We start from the raw sequence: 25,108 nt of genomic DNA on the forward strand, positions 1-25,108 counted from the left end.
TCTTTTCTTTTTTTTTAGGCCATGCCGCATGGCAGGTGGGATCTTAGTTCCCTGATCCGTGCCCCCTGCAGTGTAAGGGCTTAGTCTTAACCACTGGACCACCAGGGAAGTCCCTCTTTTTTTTTAATGACTTGCAGGGAGGTGGCTTGCTGTGTTGTCACTTGTAAATAATTTTCAACCAATTGCTTGAAATTCTTAGGAAACTTGATCGTTCGTGTAACTCCTGTCTCCTTTCCCAAGCACGTGGCTGCCAAAGATTTGCTGGATTTGAGGAGTCCAGGATGCACTGAGCTGCTGACGCTTGACTGCGGACTGAGGTTAACAAGTGTATGCACCAGAACACTGCCACTCTCTTCCTTTTCAGAGTACGGGGAGGTGTATTCCACATCAGAAGCAGCCCAATTTTCAACTAGGGCCACCTGCCGGCATGTCCAAAAGGCTCCGCTTCCAGTTAGAGCAAGAAATCCCAGAAGATGCCCACTATGAGATACATCTGGAGCCACCACAGCGGTTCTGCCATGATGACCAAATCACGCTTTGTGACAAATACTTCACGTCCCTGGAGCACAAGAATCACGTGGTATATGGAGTACAAGAGGCTGCTGAGAATTATAGGGTAAGCTTCATGCAGATCCCAGACCACTGTCATTCTGGCTGCCTCCTCTTATTTATTACCTTATTTATTTGGGGGACAGATATTCTGATCCTCCAAGACCATTCCCTTAGTTGATGTTTATCAAAGAATACTAGATAAGTACCATATTTAGACCTTCAACTTCAAGGCTAGGAAAACATTGTAGTCAGGGCTATTGGCCTTTCAGTTGTCTAAGGTTAGGAATCTATCTGTTGTAAAGCAATTACTTTACCTGGAATTCTGTGATATATTTCTCTGCAGAAGTTATTCCAGGAGATATTGAACACATTGAAGGAGAAACTTGAAGTAGCTAAAAGCATATTGGCTGATGAGCAAGAAAGAATGGTGATGATGCAGGTCAGTGCTTATCTTGATCCTTAGGGGGAAATTACCCATAATGTTGGATAGCAAATAATATAAACACAATCAAAAGACAAATGACAAACCAGGAAAAACTACTTGAAATCCATAGGTAGGAAAAGTGTTAATTTCTTCATGTGTAAAAAGCTCTTAAAAGCCAATAAGCAGGGGACTTCCCTGGTGGTCCAGTGGTTAACACTCCAGGCTCCCACTGTAGGGGGCATGGGTTCTATCCCTGATTGGGGAACTAAGATCCCACATGCCGCACAGCCAAAAAAAAAGTCAATGAGCAAAAGACTAGAAACTCTACAGAAAAATGATCAAAGACATGAGAGTTCACAGAAAAGAAAATGCAGATATCTTTTGAACATACTGAATTGGTCCATAAGCTCATGGTAAGAGAAATACAAATTAACTATATTAAATTTGTTAGTGAGATGGCATTTGCATCCCTTATTGGCAAAGACTGATAGCACAGTTTATAACAATGCCATAGGAGAATGAGCATCTTATGTACTTTTTTTGGTGGCCATGTAAATCCTGAAGCCATTTAAAGGGCAATTTAAGAATTACTATTCCAGGGTGGGGGGGGGTATAAATTAGGAGTTTGGGATTAACATATACAGTACTATATATAAAACAGATATATATATTTAGATCTATAAATATATATATTTTATATATAGGGAAAAGAATCTGAGAAATATATGTGTAACTGAGTCACTTTGCTGTACACCTGAAACTAACACAACATTGTGTCAACTATACTTCAATAAAAAAAAAATAAAGAATTACTATTCAAATTGAGGAATCACCATCCATTATGCACATTTCACTTCTAATTTCAGACCCTCCCTTCATATGTAACTGTTTTGCTAGTTATACTAGATTCTCATCCAGTTGAGGATGGTAGGCATTTTTTTCAGCTCCAAGCACCATATATTAACAAATATTGGGGTCCCACTGTTTGCCAGGAGCTATGCTAGGTGCTGGGGATTCAGTAGTGAAAAGAAAAACAAAACAAACAATCCTGGCCTTGTGAAATTGACATTCTAGTGGAGGTAAACAAGTAAAATGTGTAGTATGTTACATTGTAAGTGCTGTACATTTTCTTAAAAAAAAAACAGGAAAGAGTGATGGGATGTACTTTTAAACAAAGTGATCAGGACCTTGTCATTCCAAAATTGGTTTTGAGAAGACTCCAGGAGGTGAGGAAGTGAGCTGTGCAGTCGTGGGAAGAATATTCTAGGCAGAGGGAAGGGCAAGTACAAAGATCTCAAGACTGGTGTGTCCTTGGTTGGGGTTATGAAGGAAGTGGAGGCTAATAGGTGATGAGATCAGAAGGCCACATCTTATAAGGAAGTTGATTTTCTTTTCTTTTTTCTCTCTTTTTAAAAATTTATTATTTTTTAATGAAAAAAGGAAGCCAGTGGAAACTTTTGAACAGAGCAGTAATGTGATCTAACTTCCATTTTCGTAGGAATAGTCTAGCTGCTGAATGAGAATAAGACTGTAGGAGGGTGAGAGCACAGGTGGGGGGACCTGAAGGGGACTCTTTGCAATAGTCAAGGACAGGTAATGGTGAACTGCGGGGGAGGGGTGGTAGACGTGGTGAGAATAGTCAGGTTCTTGATAAATCTTGACTCCACAGAGTCTCAGGAGGTTAAATATGGTCATTAAGCTGACTACTCCCAATGGATGTCTTTAGCTCAGACTTCCCGGTGGTGGGTTTTCATGTCCCACTTCCTGCCTAGCATCTCTCCTTGGATGGCTAACTGACTAATCAAAATTGACATATCCCACACTCAGCTGCTGATACCCTCCCCACTTCTGGAGTCTATCCCTTCCGTACTTTTCTATGTTTTGGCAACTGTATTCTTTGTCTAAAAACCTTAGAGTCACCTTTTGATTCCTCTTTTCTCACACCCCCTATCCAAAGCATCTCACACCCCCTATCCAAAGCAGCAAAAGCCATTGGTGCTGCCTTCCCGTTTTCCTGGTCTCCTTTTTGGTCACTGAGGTTGTATAGATTCCTCAGTTTTCTAAGTCAATTAACATTTCTTCATCTACATTTCATGTTCTAAGATTGTATTGATGTCTTGGCTGATGTTGACTCTGAAATTCTCTCTGTCCTTTGTATTATGTATCTGTTACTTCTTCCCCTGTACTTTTATATTTCCTTGTCTTTATATTAAAATTATAGATGGAAAGTAACCATAGGTATTTATCTGTGGTGTTTAACCTGAATTCTGTCATCTATGGTGAAGGAAGAAGAACAGAATTTGAAAGCGATGATTGAGTCTGAATATAGGATAAGGTTCTGGTTGATGACTGAAGAAAACAAAGTGAACTTCCAGAGTCCACAAGGGCGCGGATTCAACCTGAACTTGAGAGAAGCCAGTCAGAACCAACTGATGGAGTTTGCCACAAAGCTAAAGGAGAAGTTCCAGGAGATACTACAGGTGAGATGTGAAACATGGCATCCTAACAATATTTGGGAAATGAGAGAAAGAAGAGCTGAACAGTATGTCAATTCTAGAATAAGACATCCACTGACAACCATGGATCTATTAAAAGAAGGGATATAGTCATCTAGCAATTCTATTTCTGATAATTTATCTCGCAAATATACTTACATGCATATAAAAAGACACGTGGGTAAGGAAGTGCGGTAAAATTATTTCAGTATAGAGCCGTGGCTTTGAGGTAGTCTTTGAAGCCAGATTGATGAGATTCGTATCTGGGTTCTGAAATTTACTAGCCTCTAGGTGACCTTAGACATGTTGCTTAACCTCTGACTTGGTTTCCTTAGCTGTAAAATGAGGATAATAGCCCTTAGTTCATAACATTGTTGTGAGGCTTCAGTGTGATAATCTACATAAAGCTCTTTAAATAGTGTTTGTATGTGTGTACATTATTGTGTAATGTAAGTATTAGGTGTTACTATAATATTTGTTGATAGGAAGAGAGTAGATACAACCTGTATCCATCAATGTTGGACTCATGAACTACATTGTACAGGACATACAATGGAATGCTCTTTAGCATTTAGAAAAGATAACATGGCTCTATACATATAGATAAGGAATGCTCTCCAAGAGCATATTATTTATTAAGAAAAAAAGCAAGCTGTCAGATCAGCAGTGGAGTATGATATCACTTGAGTTAAGAAAAAAATAACATGGAACATTCATGTATTTAACTAGGTGGAGCTTCTTTGCAAGGATAGAAAGGAAACTGGTATCCTTTCTGGTTTGAGTATCTATTTTATTCTCATCAGTGAATTTAATTTTTAATTAAATTATAATAAGCCATAGTTTTAATTTAATGAAGGAAATAGGAAACTTCCTGAAAAAACTGCAGAGCAAAAAAAAGTGATCTGTTTTAGGTCCAGGTTGTGAACTGATTAAGTAGACTATGTGGATACTGTCCACATCAACATAAATATATTGTGTCAAAGAATTAAGTTTCTATTGAGGTGTCTTGCTTGACACAGGGGAATATCCTGGCCTTGTCTAATTATTTCTGTTTCTGGGGTGGCAGGCAGTAAAGCAGGTTTTTAAAGAGATGGTTGAATTAGCGAATAAGAGAAATTGTCAGCTGTTGAATAGTAATAAGGATGCTTCTGCAGAGACTGAACTGTTTGGGGAGAGAGAACATGAGTAAACTGAGGGAGAGTGAAGTCAGGCTCTCTGAACAGATCTGCGGCCTCCAGAAGATCACCACAGAGCTGGAGAAGAAGTGTGGGCAATCTGCCTCAGCATTGCTCCAGGTAAGATTCTGGGAATAACCTTCACTACAGTATTTGAGAAATGAGAAGTGGACAGTACTTATTAGGGGCCAGTTCTAGAACACAGTACCCAGTGATCTTCAGTCATACATGAAGGCTACCAAAAGCATTATGACTCATTATAAAATCATAGTATGTATAGAGCTGCTTCACTGATCAGTAGTAAATATGAATTGAGATGTCCTTCAATAAGGTAAATAATTGGTTAGTCAAATTATGATGTATTCCTACAATAGAATATTCTGCAACCATAAAAAAACGAGTAAAGCAGTTCTAAATGCACTAAAAGATTATCTTCAGGATATCTCATTAAGTGAAAAAAACATGCAGAAAACTTTTTGTTATTTAGAGAATATGTATAAGCATATATGCTCATTAACATTCAGACAACCTCTGGCAAAATAAACACAAACATTGTAATCAGCAGTAACCTTGGGAAACAAGGGTGAGACTTACTTGTATAGTATTGTTTGTTTTTTAAACTGTTTTGATTCTTTGTAGTTTTTATTTTTTTATTTTTGGCCAGGCTGCGCAGCTTGTGGGATCTTAGTTCCCCAACCAGGGACTGAACCCGGGCCCTTGGCAGTGAAAGTGCAGAGTCCTAACCACTGGACCCCCAGGGAATTCCCAGTATTGTGTATTTTAAATTTTGTTGAGTAACATGCATTACTATTTTCAAAAAGTAAATTTTTATCTTTTGAAGACTGTTTATATCCTTCTGCCAAGCCCACATTTGCAATATGAGTACTCTGAGAAGCCCCTGCACATAAACCCTTAGGTTCTGTTCTAGAGCCATGCGTAGTTCCAGACAGTGCAGATAGGTGTGACCCAGTTATGTTCAGTTCCTGACCTGGTTCCAGCCACTATCCCCAGCTTAGCAGGCTCAATTCTTTTCTTTTTTGTTTGTTTGTTTGTTTTTTAATAACTAATGAGTTTATTATTGTTTTAAATGAATGACTAAAGAGCAATTTCTAAATCTTTCCAACTTTAAATTCCAAGAAGATAAACAGCAAGACAGAGCCACATTGCAGAAATGCCCCGGGGGCCTCAATCAATCACAAGGCCCTGGAGTCCGGGAACCTCTGTTTCAGGGGCTGAAGAAAAGGGCAGCCGGCAACCCCAGGGTCTGGGTGCCCCACCATGCCCGTGGCTCCCACCCCTGCCACCTGCCAGGCCCCCCCAGCCCCTCCCCACAGGGGGCTTCCTTCTGGGCCCACTGGGCCCGCCACCCCCAGGTCCTGAACCCGCTGCCTCTCAGGAGTCTCCGAGGGCGCCCTGCCCCTCCACCGGCCACCCCTGGGTTCCCACCCGCCCAGGAACACCCACGCCCCAACACCCACAGGGGACAGAAGCACTTGCGGCCACACAAAGACCCATTCCCACACCCAGCGTGGGTCAGTGGCCCCGTCCCATACGCCCCCGGGTCCCCCCCTTCCTGCCTCTGCCCAAGGCCTGAGTGGGTCACCACAGGGCTGGCTGGGGCCCAGGGTGTCCCAGATGTACCCCCGCCCTGCCACCCAGGGCTCAGCAGGCCCCTCTTCGGGGAACAAAGTCCACCCTTCCCACAGGTGGACACTCCCGGGGCAGGGACCCCCAGAGCCCGCCCCTGCCCCCCCCTCCACAAGGCTACGCCTGTCTCTGTGGCTGCAGGAAGCCCGGGCGGAGGACGCGGGGCAGCAGGCTCAATTCCTGCCAGCCCCAGGACAGAAAGCAAATAGATGGGCAGAATTTGAATGTGGAGCATTGTGAATTTGAGGTATAGAAGATTAAATCCCTTGGGAATATAACAGTGATTTCAAGCATTTTTCTGACTTTTCCTATTCAGTGTCGAACTTTGGTATCTGAGAATTAGCACCATGAGGCTGAAGAAATTACATGGAAATCGAGTTTCATTATTATAAGAGAAAATACTTTCATGAGCACAATTCACAAAAGGCTTGGCTTAAATACCCGCTAGTAATTTTGTCTCTTTTCACCCCATAGAATGCAAGATATTCTTTGGAAAGGTAAGTTATTCATTTTGGAAACACTTAGGTCAGATTCACAATCTGATTTGTGAGCACACAGGGGTTAGAGATGTTGGGGTGCGGATAGCAAGGCCATGTAATGAGATCCATCCTCTGGATGGAGGGGCCTAAGGTCTACACAGGTAACTGAGATTGTCCTTTCTTTAACAGGAGTGAGTCACTACTGCTTCAGTGTCTAGAGCCCGCCCGAATCACAGACCTGAGTTTATGCCAAATAACAGGAATGAGCAAAATGCTAGAAGTGCTGCAAAGTGAGTTGACACACGTCCATGATCACAGGACACTTTACATTTGTATTTGAGGATAAAATGAACATCCTACCATAAGTGAAATTCCAGATAGCTTAAGGATTTAAAACGACTCTATTTGCAAATATTTCTCTCCTGTGGTTTATATTTTCATTTGTCTAACAGTGTCTTTTGAAGAGCAGAAGTTTTAGATTTTGAAGTTACCTTTTTCTATTTTAAATGGTGTGTGCTTTTTGTGTCCTAAGAAATCTTTTTTTACCCCAACAAAGATTTCTTTCTAGAATTTTTACAGTTTTAGTTTTTGCATTTAGGTCTATTGTTCATTTAAAGTTGTGTGTGTTTGTTTTTTGGCTGCACTGTGTGGCATGCAGAATCTTAGTGCCCTGACCAGGGATCAAACCAGTGGAAGCACAGGGTCTTAACCACTGGACTGCCAGTGGGACCCCTAAAGTTATATTAGTGTACGATTCTAGATATGGTACAACTCCCCTCCTCTTTTAGTACATGTATGTATCCAGTTGTTCCAAAATCATTTGTTAAAAATCCGTGGGCACATACAAGCAGATCTATGTCAAGTCTAATAGGTCCATTGATCATTGTATCTATCCTTTTGCTAATACCACGTTGGCTTGATTGATTACTCTACAAAAAGTCTTAAAATTGGGCACTGTGAGTTCTTCAGATTTGGTCCTTCAAAAATAATTTTGGCTACTCTAAATTCTTCACATAAATTTTAAAATGAGCTTGTTGGCATCTACAAAAAACCTGCTGGGGTTTTGATTGGTATTACACTGAATCTATAGAACAATTTAGGGATATGGTGGTATATCTCCATTTATTTAGGTCATCTTTGATTTCTCTCAACAGTGTTTTGTAGTTTTCAGCTAATATTGTACATATTTAATTAGATACCTAAGTATTTTTTAGTTCTATTCATGGAATTAAATATCAACTTCTAATTGAAATTTTATTTATTTCTAGTTTATCGATGGTATATAGAAATATTCATTTGTGTATATTGATTGACATTGTATCTTACAACTGTGCTAAACTGATTTATTAGATCTAGTGACTTTTATAGATTTTGAGGGGATTCTCTACAAAGATATTCAAGTAATCTATAAATATAGACAATTTTTTTCTTCCTTTCTGTAAGCCTTTTCTGTATTCTTCTTACCTTTTGCACTTACTAGCGCCTTCAATATGATGGTGAATAGGAGTGGTGAGAATCATCTACCTTCTTCCTGATCTTAGGAAGAAAGAAAGCATTGTTTTTCACCTTTAAGTTTAATGTTAGCTGTAGGTTTTTCATAGTTGCCTTTTGTCAAGTTGAGGAAGTTCCCTGTCTACTCCTGATTCACTAAAACTTTGTATCATGAACAGATGTTGAATTTATTAGATGCTTTTTTCTGTATCTACCAAAATATTTATTTTTTTCCTTTATATATTGATATGGTGAATTATATTTGCTTCATATGTTGAACCACCCTTGCATTCCCAAGATAAACTCTTGGTAATAATGTTTTAGCCATTTTACATATTGCCAGATTCAATGTAGTAATGGTTTTTAAAGAATTTTTGCATTTATGCTAATGAGACATATTTTTCTGTAGCTTTCTTGTAATCCATTGGCACTTTATTTCATACATTTTATTTCTATTTCTAGATAATGTATTTAGTTCTTTGTCAAATCCACTTAGTCTTGCTTTCTTTAGTTTCCTATATTCTGTAGATACTTTTAAGTTTTTCTTTTTGTTTTTAAGCATAGTAAGCAAAAATTATTGTAGAGTTTGTGCCTGGCAATTCCAGTATGTAAAATTCTTCAGATTTTTAAAAAATAAATTTATTCATTTATTATTTTTGGCTGCATTGGGTCTTCGTTGCCGCAAGCGGGGGCTACTCTTTGTTGTAGTGCACTGGCTTCTCATTGCAGTGGCTTCTTTTGTTGCAGAGCACAGGCTCTAGGCATGCAGGCTTCAGTAGTTGTGGCATGTGGGCTCAGTAGTTGTGGCTCATAGGCTCTAGAGCGCAGGCTCAGTCATTGTGGCACACGGGCTTAGTTGCTCCGTGGTGTGTGGGATCTTCCCAGACTAGGGATCAAACCCATGTCCCCTGCAATGGCAGGCGGATTCTTAACCACTGCGCCACCAGGGAAGTCCTTCAGATTTATTTCTGCTAGTCTCACTCAGTAGTACTTTTTTACTTTGAGTGTGTGGTTAATGATTTTTTTAATAGTAAGCTTTCCTTTTTTCCTTAAATATTATTTTTAGAAGTTCTTTGAGGACAGAAATGAAGGTGTACATACTTCTAGAGAAATTTTGCATTTATTTCTGCCAGTCTTCTGGAAATACTAGGAGCCTGGGACAAGTTGAAATTTAAAATTCAAGGCTTGTGGCTTTTAAGACCACTTTAATAATGATATGAATTAAGTGCAGAGATTTAAGTTCATTTGCCCATAAAACTTGCTGCTGGATTAGATGTTAAAGAAAGAAATCAAGGACTACTACAGGTTTATGGCTTGACCAACTATAAAGCAATAAGTGTTCTACTGAAAAGTAGAAACTGGGAAGGGATAGCTTTGGAGTTCCATTTTGGATGGAGTATGTTTGAAATTTCTGCGTTTTGTTCAACTGGTATTTGTCAATTTTTTATGGAGTAAGTCATGAACATATAGAAGATATTTAAAACTGAGGCTATATAAAGGCACTTAGGGGAAAAGAGTACAAGTAGTGAAAAGTAAGACCCAGGACCAATCCCTGAGAAATCAGAATATTTAAAAGTTGAACAGAAAGAAATGAGAAGGAACAGTTAGCGATATGAAGGCACATACCACTTTCATTCACATATAAGAAATCACAGTGAGTGTTCTTGATCTCAGCTTGATTTTTCTGGAGGATTCTCACAGGATTTCTGGCCTCTGATATGTTCTCTTTTGATTTACTCAACATTAAGGGCCTGCTGGCAGCAGTTTCTAAGTATCTGTCACATCTTGGTGATATTTAAGATGAAGAAAGCAGTTCAGTCACAGGATAGAGCCATGAATTAACTGCTCTATTAGAAGACTTAATGTTTCTGGCTGTTCCAGGCTTGGAGAAGATCTTTAGGGACTAGAGTTGGGTCTCAGGTGATACTGGGCTAGGACTGAGTATCAGGTCATTTTTACAGCCCGGCAGAATTCCTTTCTGTTTTGAGAGGTATTTCTAAACCTCTCCGTAGTTCATTACTCATTATTTTGTTCTTCTTCCTCAGATAGATTTCATTTTTATCTCCTTCCATTATCTTATTGACTTTGTTCCTCTATGATGTCCATTTCTGTTTTTTTTCTTTTTTTCTTTTTTGGCATTGGAAGCACGGGAGTCATAACCACTAGGCCACCAGGAAATTCCCCCATTTCTTGAAACAGAGCTTAGGGGTCCCTTTATCTGCTTACTTTCTTTTTTTTTTTTTTTGCGGTACGCGGGCCTCTCACTGTTGTGGCCTCTCCCGTTGCAGAGCACAAGCTCCGGACGCGCAGGCTCAGTGGCCATGGCTCATGGGCCCAGCCGCTCCGTGGCATGTGGGATCTTCCCGGACTGGGGCATGAACCCATGTCCCCTGCATCGGCAGGCGGACTTTCAACCACTGCGCCACCAGGGAAGCCCGGGTCCCTTTATCTGTGCTCTCCTAGATTGCGTCTCCCATATCTGTTCCTGAGACCCATGCCCACTCATGAGGAAGCCCCTGCATGTTAGAAATCATCAGTCTCTGGCACTGACAAGCCCCTAGGTTAACTAAATTTCTTTCTCCCTGCAGGACCTATAACTTTGGACCCTAAGACAGCTCATCCCTGTCTGGTCTTATCTGAGGATCTGAGAAGTGTGAGACTCAGAAATGTGCAGCAGGATGTACCCAGTCACCCAGAGAGATTTGACTTCAGCGCCACTGTGTTGGGTGTGGAGAGCTTCACCTCAGGGCGGCACTACTGGGAGGTGGATGTGGAAAAGGCAACACAGTGGCAGCTGGGCGTACACGGAAGCTCTGCCAGCAGAAGTGCTTCCGGAGATAAGGTTTTATTCACAGGATCCATTATGGGAACTGATTATACTTTCTGGGCTTTTCCCCCTTTAAAAAGGGTTTCCTGGAGAGAGCAAATGCGCAGAGTTGGAGTTTTCCTGGACTATGAGTATGGCCAGATATCCTTCTATGATGTGACAAAGAGATCCCTCATCTATAATTTCTCTGATCTAGCCTTCCAAGGAGCTCTCAGGCCTGTATTTTCTCTTTGTATTTCAAATGGAGGCATGAATTCAGACTCTCTGAGCATCTGCCTCCCTCATGTTTCTTCCTGTAATGGTACTTTTAGCCCTCAATCTTCTTTGGTGTGAAATCTAAGACCACAAGAGGCCAGAATATTACAAGCCTGACTTTATATAAATTATTTTACAAAGTAATCCAATAAAAGATTTTTAGCACTTGAGTTGGAACCCAGGTTAACACCCCAGAGCCTTTGCATTCATGTGGCTTTCAACCCCCATTTCGTGGAAGAGGTTACATTTAACCTGAATCATGGATGATAATAACTGAAGGGCTCCACGTTAATTAGAACAGCAAATGCCTATGCAGCATAAGATTGGGAAATTAGAGACGGAAATAGTCTGGGATCCTTAAGACTAGGTTAAGGACTCTAGAGATTTCTGAAAACAGAATTGGGTATAATCAAGACTTTAGATTTGAGGCTATCATCAGAGTGACATGTAGAATGGAGACATCCTATTCCTGACATTGTCAAGACTTCTAACATCACTCCAAATAGAGGACAAATTAAGTTCCCTGGATACCTTATCTCAGTGGGGAGGAGGTGTTGCAGAAAATGTATTTTAAAAATATTTCAAGTATCCAACTTCTCTCTTACAAGGAAAATTAGATTTCTTAAAAGAAGCCTGATAGTTCACTGCTTTGAAAAGCTATTACATTAAGTAATGTTGTAGTGGTGTCTTGTATTTGCTTTCAACTTTCTCTATTTGATAATCAACTGAAAATTTTTTGCTAGAGCCTTGTTCAGGGGTGGTCATACAATGCTGAAAAGACAACAAAAATATTTACTAGAGGGACTTTTAATGAAAGGTTTAACATAGTGTATCTCCCTTTATGTTTTTAACAACCTATAAGTGTGTATTGATCTTTATTATTCAAATGTAGAAGCTGAGGCTCAGAGGTGATTTAATTTTCCTAAAGTCACATAGCTGTTAAGTATCTAGTAAGTGACAAGGGTAAAGAATTAAACCTGGATCATCATTTTAAAAGCAAGCTCTGTCTCAAATTTGTAACAAATGTAAGCCTGGAAAAAGTCATTGCATATCTTCACATCAAATCACAAGCCTTAAGGGGAAATTAGCCCTGATCTGAGAAGTGGGGTTTAGCTCAGGTGAGTGAGCTGGAAGTTAGATGATCATTTGAAACATTGAGATTTAGAACTCAGAATAATGGTTCTCAAACCCCTTCCCAATTTCCTGTGGGAAAGATGACGATTTACTTTATAGGGAAATGTGAGAATTTAATAATAATTGTATATATGAGTCTAAATCTTCACCTTCATCTTACCTCAAATTTCTCCTGCCTCCACAACTTGACTCTTAAGAACTATTTTCCCAAACTTAGAAACCAAGAGAGAATGCAGCATGTCCTACCAATGTCAGTCTGAGACATTGTCTAACCAACACAAAAAGATTATTTAAATTATTTAGGAAAATGCATCTGCGATTGACTTTGGTAGTTACCAGCTGATGAGAACCCAGACACTTAAGTTACATGTTAACTCGAAGAATTATCTGGTAGAAAAGAAATCCTTAAAGGTTTTGGTTTTATTACCATGTAGAGTATTAACCAGTTTTGGATCTACCCTAAGCAATTTTATTTAAACTGCTTCTCATTTCTCTTGCAACAAACTTTACTCTCTAACTGGTTCCCTAACTAATTACTGAGTTGAGCAAAATCTTTGACATATCACTGTCAATATTTGTATGAGGATCATGAATTTTAGCCTTTGAAAATAATACTTTAGCACAGCCTACTGACCCTCTGAATAAATGGATGCCTAGTGTATCCTTCCACCAGTCACAGAGACTTTGCACATACACTTCCCTGACTTCAGTCACCACTCCCCTTTTTCGCTAATTCAGCTTCAGTGTTGCTCCTCAAAGCAGCCCTCCTTGACAAACTTAACAAGGGAGAATCCTGGGACATCACTGCACCAGTTACAGCTTCTTTTATGCAAAGCACATTTGCAATTTTATATTTATTTGGACGATTCTTTGATTGCCTTTCCCACTAGACTAAATTCCATGAGAGTAAGGACTGTGCTTGTTTCTGTTCATTGTTTTATCTTGTGTTAAACAGTCCTTAGCACATAAATTCTCAAATACATATTGAAAGTGAGGAAAAAGCAGTAAGTAGTGTTGTATATTATGGAGCTGGGTGGGTGATGGTTATTGGTTAAAGTCTTCGAAGGGAGGTGCACCCATGTCAAAATGAAAAGGTCAGTAAATAAATTCAGGTGAACTGGTGGTTTAGTTTGTTAGGGCAGCCATAACGAAGTACCACAAACTGGGTGGCTTAAGCAACAGAAATGCCTTTTTTCATAGTTCTGAAGGGTAGAAATGAAGGTGTTCGCAGGGCCGTTTCCTTCTGAAGATGGTTGTATGCCTCTCTCCTAGCTTCTGGTGGTTTGCTGGAAATCTTTGTTCTTTGGTTTTTTTTTTTTTTTTTTTAATTTTGCAGTACGCGGGCCTCTCAGTGTTGTGGCCTCTCCCATTGTGGAGCACAGGCTCCGGATGCGCAGGCTCAGCGGCCATGGCTCACGGGCCTAGACGCTCCACGGCATGTGGGATCTTCCCAGACTGGAGCACGAACCCATGTCCCCTGCATCGGCAGGTGGACTCTCAACCACTGCGCCACCAGGGAAGCCCTGTTCTTTGTCTTATCGATACATCACTCCCTTCTCTGCTTCTGTCTTCACTTGGTGTCCTCCCTGTGTCTCTGTCTCTACACATGGCCTTTTTAAAAATAAATAAGGGCATCGGTCACATTGGGTTCGGGGCCCACCCTACAGTATGGGTTCATTTTAACTTAATAGTGACCCTATTTCCAGATAAGGTTACATCTGAGGTACGGGGAGTGAGGACTCTTGGGGGGCCATGGGGGGTGGTGGGGGATGACACAATTTAACCCATAGCAGATGGGTTAGTATGAAAAGAGTTTTTCACATACAGCAGCAGGTCTGCAGATTCTGTGTATCCTGTAAGCACCTGAGGATTTTTTTTTAAATCATCACCCCTTACCCCCTATCACCCTTCACCCCCACACACACTAATTACATCAAGATCTCTGGTACTGGAATCCAGGAATCACTTTTCCAAAACTCCGTGGGTGATTTACAACATGGAGCCAAGATTAAGAAGAAAGTAAATGCAAACAGAGAACAACTGGTTTGGGCAGTGACTCCAGCCTTTTGTGTGGCTTGTAATTTTAAGTCTTAAAAGGTTAAGATGTGTGGTGATAGTGCCGGGGAGGTGGGCTTTTAGGTCAAAGATTAAGATGAGCCTTGGATGCCTTCTTTAGTAATGAGTAAACGTGTGGTTTGTATGAATGGGGCTGCCAGTCAGCGGGCTGTCTTAGAAGATTGTTGATTGGGTAAAAGGTATAATTGGAGGTCACTTTAAGAAACTATGTCTTGGATAACTGGGCTAAGTAAGACCTAGGAACTCTTAGGCCATTGGAGGAGCCTCCAGTGTTTTAGAACATGGAGGATTATCCCACCACACTGGGGACACATCTCTACCCTTAGAACACTGCATGTGATAAATGTACCTTGGGCAAAACACTTAAGTAAAAAAATCCGGTTCCATTCTGTAGTTGTAACTCGAAATGACTTCTTTACACCTTTGTAGAATACTTCAGTTGTGAGATTCTTTATAGCTGAACTGCTAACACATTTCTGGGTTAAGAATTAAGCCCATACCAGTCTAGACCTGCGACCTTCCCCTGAGAGTCAGGACAGTCTGCCTAAAATAATCTGGGGGCTAAAAGAAGAAAAGGCCTCACTGCCGTTAATTTTTTTTGATTTTGGATAAAGAAAAGGAATTCGGATAGAGGAGATAATGAATTCATGGAGAATGGGCAAGTGATTTGAAACTTTGATTTCTTGGAGTCCCTGATTAGAATGTGATAAATGCCATCAGTGGTAAACTGAAATTAAAAAGCACATGGATGGGGAATGGAAAAAATTGGAGAAGCTTGCATTTTAGCTGTCCTGACAAATTGGAAAGTATGCAACAGAATGGGACATTTGCCTTGAAGAGAGCGAAGTGTGAGATTAGAAACTTACCCCCAAGTGAGAGGAATTATCTGCAGCAGTAAATGAATGTGGTAGGGTGACAAAAGCGTTGCTGAATTTAAATATTACATATGAAGATTTAAGTCTGTACATATACTATCTGGAAGATAAGCTTCCAAATGCTTTATATGCATTACCTCATTTGATTCTTCTAAGAGATAGATGTTTTTTATTTTACTGAATCAAAAATACACTAAAAAACCACCAAATAGTGATACAAACTCTTGAAAAACGAAGCTATTCATTTCTTTCCACCCAGATTATATATCCCTAAAGTTATTCAGTGAGATCTGAGGTTGACTGGAAGGGAAGGTGAGGGAAGTTGAGGCCTAGTAAAGATGAAAGTGAAATTCACATTTCTCCAAAGAAGCAGTCAGTGGAGACAATGTAAAATTATTTTCATGAAATGTATTTATTTATTTGTATACTATTTTGAAACCTTATGTAAGCTTTTTTTTCCCTAAATGAGTACTTTTAATGAGCTTTGTGTTCATCCTAATGAAATCAGCTAAAGACTACCCTGTATTTGTGTTTCTTGTTTCAGATAGGAGAACTATGCGGTGATTCCAGATGCTGGTGGGTTTTCTATTTGAAAAAGGGAGCGGTCTAAGGGTACTGGCTGCAGTCTCCTTAACTCTTTGTGTGGCCTGTGACATTTCTAAAGCTAAAAGCTATTCCTATGTTTGATGTTGAGATTCAGAACTTCACACATGAGTGAATTTTAGTCCAGGGACTATAAATGTGAATTTCCTCTGAGAATATCCTTATCTTCATCATGGAGTTACATGGCTTGTTATGGAGGGAAAGGCAGGGATACTAGTTTCCTGGGTCTAGAGTGATTTGGGGAACTGGAGGAGGTGTGTGACATACCAGCCTCTTTTCAAAAACTTACAAAAAATACATGTGAATATCCATCAAATGTCTTCTCAGGGACTTCCCTGGTGGCACAGTGGTTAAGAATCCATCTGCCAATGCAGGGAACATGGGTTTGATCCCTGGTCTGGGAAGATCCTACATGCTGTGGAGCAACTAAGCCCGTGCACCACAACTACTGAGCCTGTGCTCTAGAGCCCGCGAGCCACAACTACTGAGCCCACGTGCCACAGCTACTGAAGCCCACGTGCCTAGAGCCCATGCTCCACAAGAGAAGCCACCACAACGAGAAGCCTGAGCACCGCAACGAAGAGTAGCCCCCACTATCCCCAACTAGAGAAAGCCTGTGCACAGCAGTGAAGACCCAACGCAGCCAAAGATAAATAAAATAAATTTATTTTTTAAAAAATGTCTTCCCCACCCCCAGTCAGAGCCAACTACATTCCCAAATGTGCCAACCTCTGTGGCATCCCATGTTTTATGTGAGCTTCACAGTTTCACTTTGTCTCAACTTACTTTGGAAATCATTGACACCTTTATTTTGCTCCCATTCTATGTTCATCCTATCAGCAAGTACTGTTAACTCTACCTTCAATATATATCCCAACTCAAACTTTTTACTATCTTCCCTCTTACCATACTAGTCTAAACTCTTTCTTGTTTAGATTGTGTGGTAGCCTTCTAAGTGTACCTTTCATTCTTGCCTTCCTCTGTCTACCCTCCACAAAGAAGAACCTTCCCTGAACATTATCTAATCCTCTTTCATTCTCTTACCTCTCACTCTACAGTATTTCCTTTATAGCATCGATCATTACCTGAATTAATATTATTTAACTTATCTGTCTTCCCTCTCTGGAAATGTAAACTACGTCATGGCGAGGGCTTTGAATGAATGGTGAAAAAGACAACCAACAAATATTTATTAAGTGATCCCTGTACACTAGGTATTTGACGTGAGAAAACAAAACACAGATCCCTGACATCAATGAGTGGATGAGAGTCTGACTTTAGAGCTTTGGAGTACAATTTTGTCTAAAGGAACTCTAAGAATTATTTTCTGTTCGTTTGCTTGTTTTTATTTTTTGTAAAGATGACAGCTCCTAATGAAATAGACTTCTCTAGTGTCATTTCATCATGATCCAGTGACCAAGTATTACCAAGTATGTCTCTGAATACATTATTTTAAAAATCAGAACTCAGTGTATTCTGATCCAAGAGCAGACTAGTTTTCTAGCTCAGGTATAAAGCTTGAGAGGTATCCAGAAGAGATGAAGGCATGGCCTGACTCACTTGCTTCAAATAGAAGAGAATCCACTGAGGAGGAGTTAAGCCTTTTCAGTCATCAAGAACAGATGATCTTTGTTTACACACGTACAGCATTTTATTCTTGCATGGATGGAATATAGTAATTCTGGCCTTAGGGGCAAAGGTCACATAAAGTGTCTGCTAAACAGACGCTATAGCTACTCAGATAAAAATAGACCACTACAGGGGCTTCCCTGGTGGCGCAGTGGTTAAGAATCCACCTGCCAACGCAGGGGACACGGGTTCGAGTCCTGGTCCAGGAAGAGCCCGCATGCCATGGAGCAACTAAGCCCGTGCGCCACAACTACTGAGCCTGCGCTCTAGAGCCTGCGAGCCACAACTACTGAAGCCCGCACGACTAGAGCCCGTGCTCCGCAACAAGAGAAGCCACCGCGATGAGAAGCCCGGGCACCGCAACGAAGAGTAGCCCCCGCTCGCCGCAACTAGAGAAAGCCCTCACGCAGCAACGAAGACCCAAAGCAGCCAAAAAAATAAATAAAATTAAAATAAATAAATAAAAACTCGGGGGGTAAAAAACATCTGACAAATACCTGAAAAAATGCTGGTAGCTAGTAGGTGCTCAGTATTGGCAACTGTTGTTAGCAATTAGACAACAGCCAAATTATATGTTAGGCACTTTCTTAGTTTCCTAGAACTACCTGCTATGATAGATTATTGCAAACTGACTGACTTAAAACAACAAAGTTCTTCACTCACAGTTCTGGAGGCCAGAAGTCTGAAATTCACATTTTGGTAGGGATGTATTCCCTCTGAAGGCTCTAGGGAAAAATCTGTCCCTGCCTCTTCCAGCTTCTGATAGATCCAGGTGTTCCTTGCCTTATGGCTGCATCACTCCAGTTCCTGCCTACATCTTCAAATGACCCTTTTCTCCTCCTCCTTCTCTGTGTGTCCCAGTTAAGGGCACTTGCCATTGGATTTACTGCCCACAGAATTGCCTAGATTGATCTCACCCCAAGATTCTTAAGCTAATTACATCTGCAAGGACTCTTTTACCAAATGGTCCCAGTCACAGGTTCTGGGAATTAAAGCATCAGCATACCTTTTTGAGGGCCACCATTCAACCCAGTTATAGGCCTTAGTGCTAGAAAAATGAATAAAACACTCACTGAGCTCACAAGAAGTCACAGTCTAGACAGCCACATAACTAGAAAGCTAAAAGCTTGAAGAGTCATAAACCAAGCATTAGCAGAACACAGAGGAGGAATGCTTTACCTCATTATAGTTGGAGTTGAGGCGAGTTGCTGGAAAATCTTAGAGGGGGCCAAGTGGCCTCTAAGCAGAAATTTAAAAAATGAGTTATCTAGGGCATGTGGGTGACCTAGAGAAGGTCATCTAGGCAAAAAGAATAGCACCATAAAGTCAAGGAGGAGAAAAGTAGCTGTTTTGAGTAGGAAAATTACAAGGAGTTCAGTATTGCTGGAATGTAAAATTGCTCATTAGTAGGTGGTGAGTAAAGGTAAGACAGGAAGTGATTGGGCCCTCTCGAATGTTAATGTGCTATGAAATCATCTAGGGCTCTTGTTAAAATGCAGACTCCGATTAAGCAGAGAGGAATATGGGCCTGAAATTCTGCATTTCTGAATGCAGATGCTGATGGTGCATATCTACAGATCTTACAGAGTAGCACAGATTTAGACCAGTGGATTGAAATACTGCAGGTGTAAGAAGGAAATGAATGAAGCAGGGCAGAGCTAACGAGGGTGACCTGGAGAGCCTTTCCACTCCAAGAAAATGTTGCTAGATGGAAACATCTGTTTCTGCCAGATCTTCCCACTATTTTCCAAGAGAAATAGGAATCAGTATATGAAATCATTCAACTAAAATTCTAACAACTGAGAAAAAAAAAAGTTGGTCTGCTAGTTCTGCTAGCTTTTGACCCCTATGAGGAGCTTCGAGATTCTTTTAGGAAGAGTGTCCTAGTGGCAGAGTGCAACCAAAGAATAGTCTTGAGAAATAACCTTACTGCAGGAAGCTGAGATCAGGATGGCCTGAGGCACTGAGACCTTCCATTTACTCTTGGAACACCTGAGGTTATCCCACCAAAAGGCAGAAAAGTGTCAACTAAAAGAACAGTTCTAACACCTTCTCCGTCCAAGGAACAAAGCAATTCACTGGAGAAGTTTGCATCTCTTCTGTTCTCCCAAAGAGGGTTTGGGACAGAAACGTATGGTTCCAGTAAGCTGATTTGTTGATACACTAATATGCTATGAACCAGGACTCTGGTCTTTGCTAATGGCAAAGAGACAGTAACTGAATGTTTTCCTTACACAGAAGGAAGGAACTAATATACTACCTTCCTTCAAATTTTGTCAGGAGCAACTCCTTATGATAGCTCATAGAAAACACTGAAAGTTCGTGTTGTTATGTGTCTGAGCTGTTATGAAAATGGAGAAATATGAATGACCCCCTCCAGCTCCATCACGCAAAGAGAACTGTAATTAATTTAATATAGAGTATTTCTTGCAATTCCCCTTCCTCTATTAAGGTTTTAATTTGTGTAACTGGAATCATACTATGTAAAATTATAAATGCACTTTATTTGCTTTGATGACTAAATTATAAGGCAACTTATTTTTAAAATTTATTTTTTGAGTAGATAATACATTTTCCTACATCTACTCATCATCCAACCAAGTATCCCTCTCCGGAGAGTCTGTAAATATACAAACAAGTATATTTACAAACAAATATATTTCATTTTAACAAACTAATTACAGTACTTTTCCACATGTTTTTTCACAAAATAATACATCATGGAATTCTCTTTATCTGTTTGCAAAATTTTACTGTAACACATATGTTACAACAAATAGCCCTGTATAACGTCATTTCATATAATACATGTTCAATTATATTTTAGAGGGAAATTCATAGTAGAATCAAGAATGTCTTATAATTTTTATATATGTCATAATTCTCCACAGGGATACCTACATTTTCACTCACAATTGTCTCTTTCCCTTTGACTCAGTATAATCAAACCTTCTTAATGCATTTAATTATTTTTTTAGAAATATACATATGTAATGTATGTGTATATAGATATGCATAAGTGTGTTGTGTGTATATATATATATTTTTTACAAATCGATAAACCTCTATTACAAATATATTCTACAACCATGTGTCCTTTTAAACATGTAAATGACAACTGAGTTTTCTGATATACTCCACAAACGGGGGCACCTGACTGCTGGGCTCAGGAACTGAAGGACCCACAGAAGAGGCTGGGGGTCTGCTGGCCTCCTGGGGAACACTGGAGGCCAGGGATGCATGTGTGTGTCTTGTGTGGATGCTATCACTAGCAGAGGACATCCTCACAGTTGCCAACAGGATCTTTGTGGGTCTTGCTTCATACATACACATACACACACATATACATATATGTATGTATATACACACACATATATCTACAGAGAGAGAGTGACTAAAGAATAATAAAACACCCATGAACCCATCATCTAGTTTAAAGCAAGAATGTATATATATATTACATTATATATTCTTACAAAGTATCTTAGAAGCTTTCTAGTATCTTAGAAGCTACTTCTCCCTAATTGTTTCTCTCTTCCTCCCTCTCCGAAATAACGAATATTTTAAATTTTGCATTTATAGCTTGTGTATATTTTTGTTGTCTGTTTTTTGGTGTTTGGTTTTTTTTTTTTTTTTAATTGTTTATTTATTTATTTTTTTGCGGTACGCGGGCCTCTCACTGTTGTGGCTTCTCCCGTTGCGGAGCACAGGCTCCAGACGCGCAGGCTCAGCGGCCATGGCTCACGGGCCCAGCCGCTCCGCGGCATGTGGGATCTTCCCGGACCGGGGCACGAACCCGTGTCCCCTGCATCCGCAGGCGGACTCGCAACCACTGCGCCACCAGGGAAGCCCTGGTGTTTGGTTTTTTTTCTTCATCTGCTTCACGCGGCTTGCGAGATCTTAGTTCCCTGACCAGGGACTGAACCTAGGCCCTCAGCAGTGAAAGCGCAGAGCTCTAACCACTGGGCCGCCAGGGAATTCCCCATTTTTTTTTTTTTTTTTTTTTCCGGTACGCGGGCCTCTCACCATTGCGGCCTCTCCCGTTTAGGAGCACAAGCTCTGGACACACAGGCTCCAGACGCACAGGCTCAGCAGCCATGGCTCACGGGCCCAGCTGCTCCGCAGCATGTGGGATCCTCCCGGACCGGGGCAGGAAACTGCGTCCCCTGCATCGGCAGGCAGACTCCCAACCACTGCGCCACCAGTGAAGCCCCTGGGGTGTTTTGATTTATAAAAGTTACCTATGTATTAAGGAATTTACCCTTTTGTGATATTAGTTGCAGACGTCTCCCAGTTTTGTTTGTTTTTATGTTGCTTTTTGTAGTTTTTGCCATGTAGCTGAATCTTCTATATTTTCTGTTTTGTGCTATGTTTAGGACAACCCTCCCCACTGTGAACATTATTTTTTTTTTTAATCCCCTTTTTCTGATTAGTTTTCTTTTCCTCTTTTCAACTGGAATCTTTGCATAGACCCTTTTCTGAATTTTAGAATTGGTAATCATTCCTTACAATACCATTCCCAACATAGATTGATATTGTTTAGGGCCATATTTGAAATCTTACATTTTCCCTTTTTCAGAAAATGGATATCAGTAGAGGCCTTTGTTGAATAATTTAAAATCTAACCTTGGGGTTTTCAGTTTACCTGATGCTGTAGCTACGGATTTTGCAGAAAACAGTTACGCAGACTATCTAGAAGAATCCTGCTGGATTTGAATGTGCTGTTTTCTTTTTTTTTTCGGTACGCGGGCCTCTCACCGTTGCGGCCCCTCCTGCTGCGGAGCACAGGCTCCGGACGCGCAGGCCCAGCGGCCATGGCTCATGGGCCCAGCCGCTCCGCGGCATGTGGGATCCTCCCGGACCGGGGCACGAACCCGTGTCCCCTGAATCGGCAGGCGGGCCCTCAACCGCTGCGCCACCAGGGAAGCCCTGTTTTCATTTTTGAAGAGTGTTAACGCCAGTTAATATAGACAATTTGGATTGACTACATCAAATTCTACCACCTAGAGATAAACCAATGTTGTTAACATTTTAACATATTTCCTTTCAGTTTATTCCTTTATGAATGTATACATATTTTTATCTTAAAAATAAATTAGGGTTAGGATATTTAATATTTTATCCCTGGCTGATTTTATATCATAATGTCTAAATATCTTTCTGTGTCAATATAAATCTAAATCACTTTAATAGCTGTATAGCTCCATTCTATCAGTTTACCATAAATGAATTACCCAAGTTTTGATTGGATGTTAAGTTGTTTATAATTTTTCTTATCTGTACATATGATAGGCAATACAACCTGGTTTCAGTCACACATAGCTATGTTATTTGGGATGAAGACTCTGCCAAAGTGCTTTTCAAGTGGAAGTGATAAGAGAGATTGGAAACTTTTCAAATACCTGCAGAACAGAGTCAGACCACTTAAAAATAATCTAGCATTTATGGTCAGTGATGAGAAAAGTTCTTGCATTTAAAAAGCATTTCTAGTCAAGTACTTGATTCATGTTAAAAGAACAAATCTAGCTAGGAAAAGTCAATTTTGCAAAACAACTTGTTTAGGTTTGATGAGGAGGAACCACTGAACGAATATGGGTTCAGGACCTGCCCAGGCCCCCAGTCAGTGATATGTAAAGTCTAGACCCATCTGTAGAGAGACACAGCTTAGAGCTGTGCTTCTAGAACTACACTGTTCAACACACTAGCCATAGCCATATGTGGCTATATAAATTTAATTAAAATGAAATGAAACTAAAAATTCAGTTTTTCAGCCAAACTGGGCACATTTCAAGTACCTAATGCTTGCGGCCAGTGGCCCCCTCATTGGACAGTTGTGCAGCTATAGAATATTTCCATCATCACAGAAAGCACTGTTTTAAAAAATTAAACTGAAAAAAATAAAAAATAAATAAAATTAAACAGAATATTTCACAAAATACCAATACACTGGGGCCAGAGAATGGGTGGGAAGAATCCTATCAGAAGGCTATTTTTGTAGTCCACTTGAAGATGGCGTTAGTAAGCAGGGAAAAGGAGACTGATGTGAGATGATGTTCAGTTATTATAGGGTGTAAAACATGATGCTCTAAGTTTTAACTTGGGGGACTGGGAGATAGAAATGTCATGAAGAGAAATACAGGACACATAAGGAACAGCAGGTGTAGGAGGCAAGATCCTCTGGGAATATGCTGCCTTGGATACTGGGGGCTATCCAGATAAAGCAGATCAAAGCATGGGCTCCTAGAATGAGTCTTATAGTCAAGAGTTGATTTTTGAGACAGCTCAGACAATTACTTTCTCTTTTTTGTCTGTTTTTGTTTATTTGGTCATTTATTTGGGGGATTTGTTTGTTTTCATTTTGACTTCTTTTTTTACTTTTATTTTAATGACTGGATATGCACAGGCCAATTAGGATGCTATTTTGTTTTTTAATTAGTTAAAATTTATGTTGAGTAACCCGAACTTAAGTGTAGAGCTCCATTAACTTTTACACATTTATGTACCAGTGATAGTACCACTTAAGGTTCAGATTCAGGTTTCTGACATACCCCAAGACCAGCTAGTGCAGCTTCCTAGACAATACCTAACCTCCCCAAAAGTAACGACTCTGCTAACTTCTATTACACGATTAGTTTTGCCTGTTCCTGAATGTAGTATGAATGAAATGATAAAATACTGGTCATGAGATTTTTCCATGCTGTTTCTTGTATTGGTAATTGTTTTATTATTGTTGGCATTTCTCTGTAGCACCCCATGGTAAAAACAAATCACATTTTTTATCTATTCTCCCGTTGGCAGACATTCGGATTATTTCCAGTTTTTAGCTATTGTGAACAAAACTGCTATAAATGTTCTTGCGCACTTTTTTTGTAGACGCATGTATTGATTTCACTTGGGTATATATTTAGAAGTGCAGTTGCTGGGCCACAGAGTTCTGAAACATGTGCAAATAAAATAATGCATCCAAAATTTTATGTATATCTCACATCTTTGAGTTTTATTATTTGTTGCATGCTGTGTGTGTGTACACATGCATGCTACAAAGATCCATAGCATTTTGTAGATGTAACATTAGCAATAACTAAGGAAAATAATGGAAAGGAAAAAATAATCTCATTCATTGAGAGAAAAAACCCTCAGAATTATAAAATACCTAGGCATTAACAAGAAATGTGAAAGACTTATTTATGGAAAAGTTAATAATGAAGTTTACTTAAAGAGCTTAAAAGTGGGAAGATACACTATGCTTCTCGATGGAACATTTTGTATCATACAAATGCCAATTCTCACCTAATTTCTAAAGCGATTCCAAATATAGTCCCTTTAGGATTTTCATGGAACACAACAAATGGTTCTAAACTGTATATGGAATAATAAACATGTGAAAAGAGCCAATAAAAAGTATCCAAAAGAAAATATGAGATGGGGACTCCCAACCAGATATAG

The 25,108-nt window shown here is 40.0% G+C and overlaps 1 protein-coding gene across 1 annotated transcript in view; it reads left to right on the forward strand.

The window, feature by feature from the left end:
- The first annotated feature begins 427 nt into the window (after window positions 1-427).
- Window positions 428-25,108, forward strand: part of TRIML2 (tripartite motif family like 2) — a 37,310-nt gene continuing 12,629 nt past the window's right edge. Inside the window, exons 1-7 of the mRNA XM_029226716.1 lie at window positions 428-616; window positions 896-991; window positions 3,262-3,456; window positions 4,626-4,766; window positions 6,768-6,790; window positions 6,962-7,062; window positions 10,852-11,417. Coding sequence (XP_029082549.1) covers window positions 428-616; window positions 896-991; window positions 3,262-3,456; window positions 4,626-4,766; window positions 6,768-6,790; window positions 6,962-7,062; window positions 10,852-11,417 — 1,311 coding nt within the window. The remainder of the gene's footprint in view (window positions 617-895; window positions 992-3,261; window positions 3,457-4,625; window positions 4,767-6,767; window positions 6,791-6,961; window positions 7,063-10,851; window positions 11,418-25,108) is intronic.

The sequence above is a fragment of the Monodon monoceros genome, unplaced genomic scaffold, assembly GCF_005190385.1.
Source record: "Monodon monoceros isolate NGI ecotype Baffin Bay Population unplaced genomic scaffold, NGI_Narwhal_1 Super_Scaffold_17, whole genome shotgun sequence".
NCBI lineage: Eukaryota > Metazoa > Chordata > Mammalia > Artiodactyla > Monodontidae > Monodon > Monodon monoceros.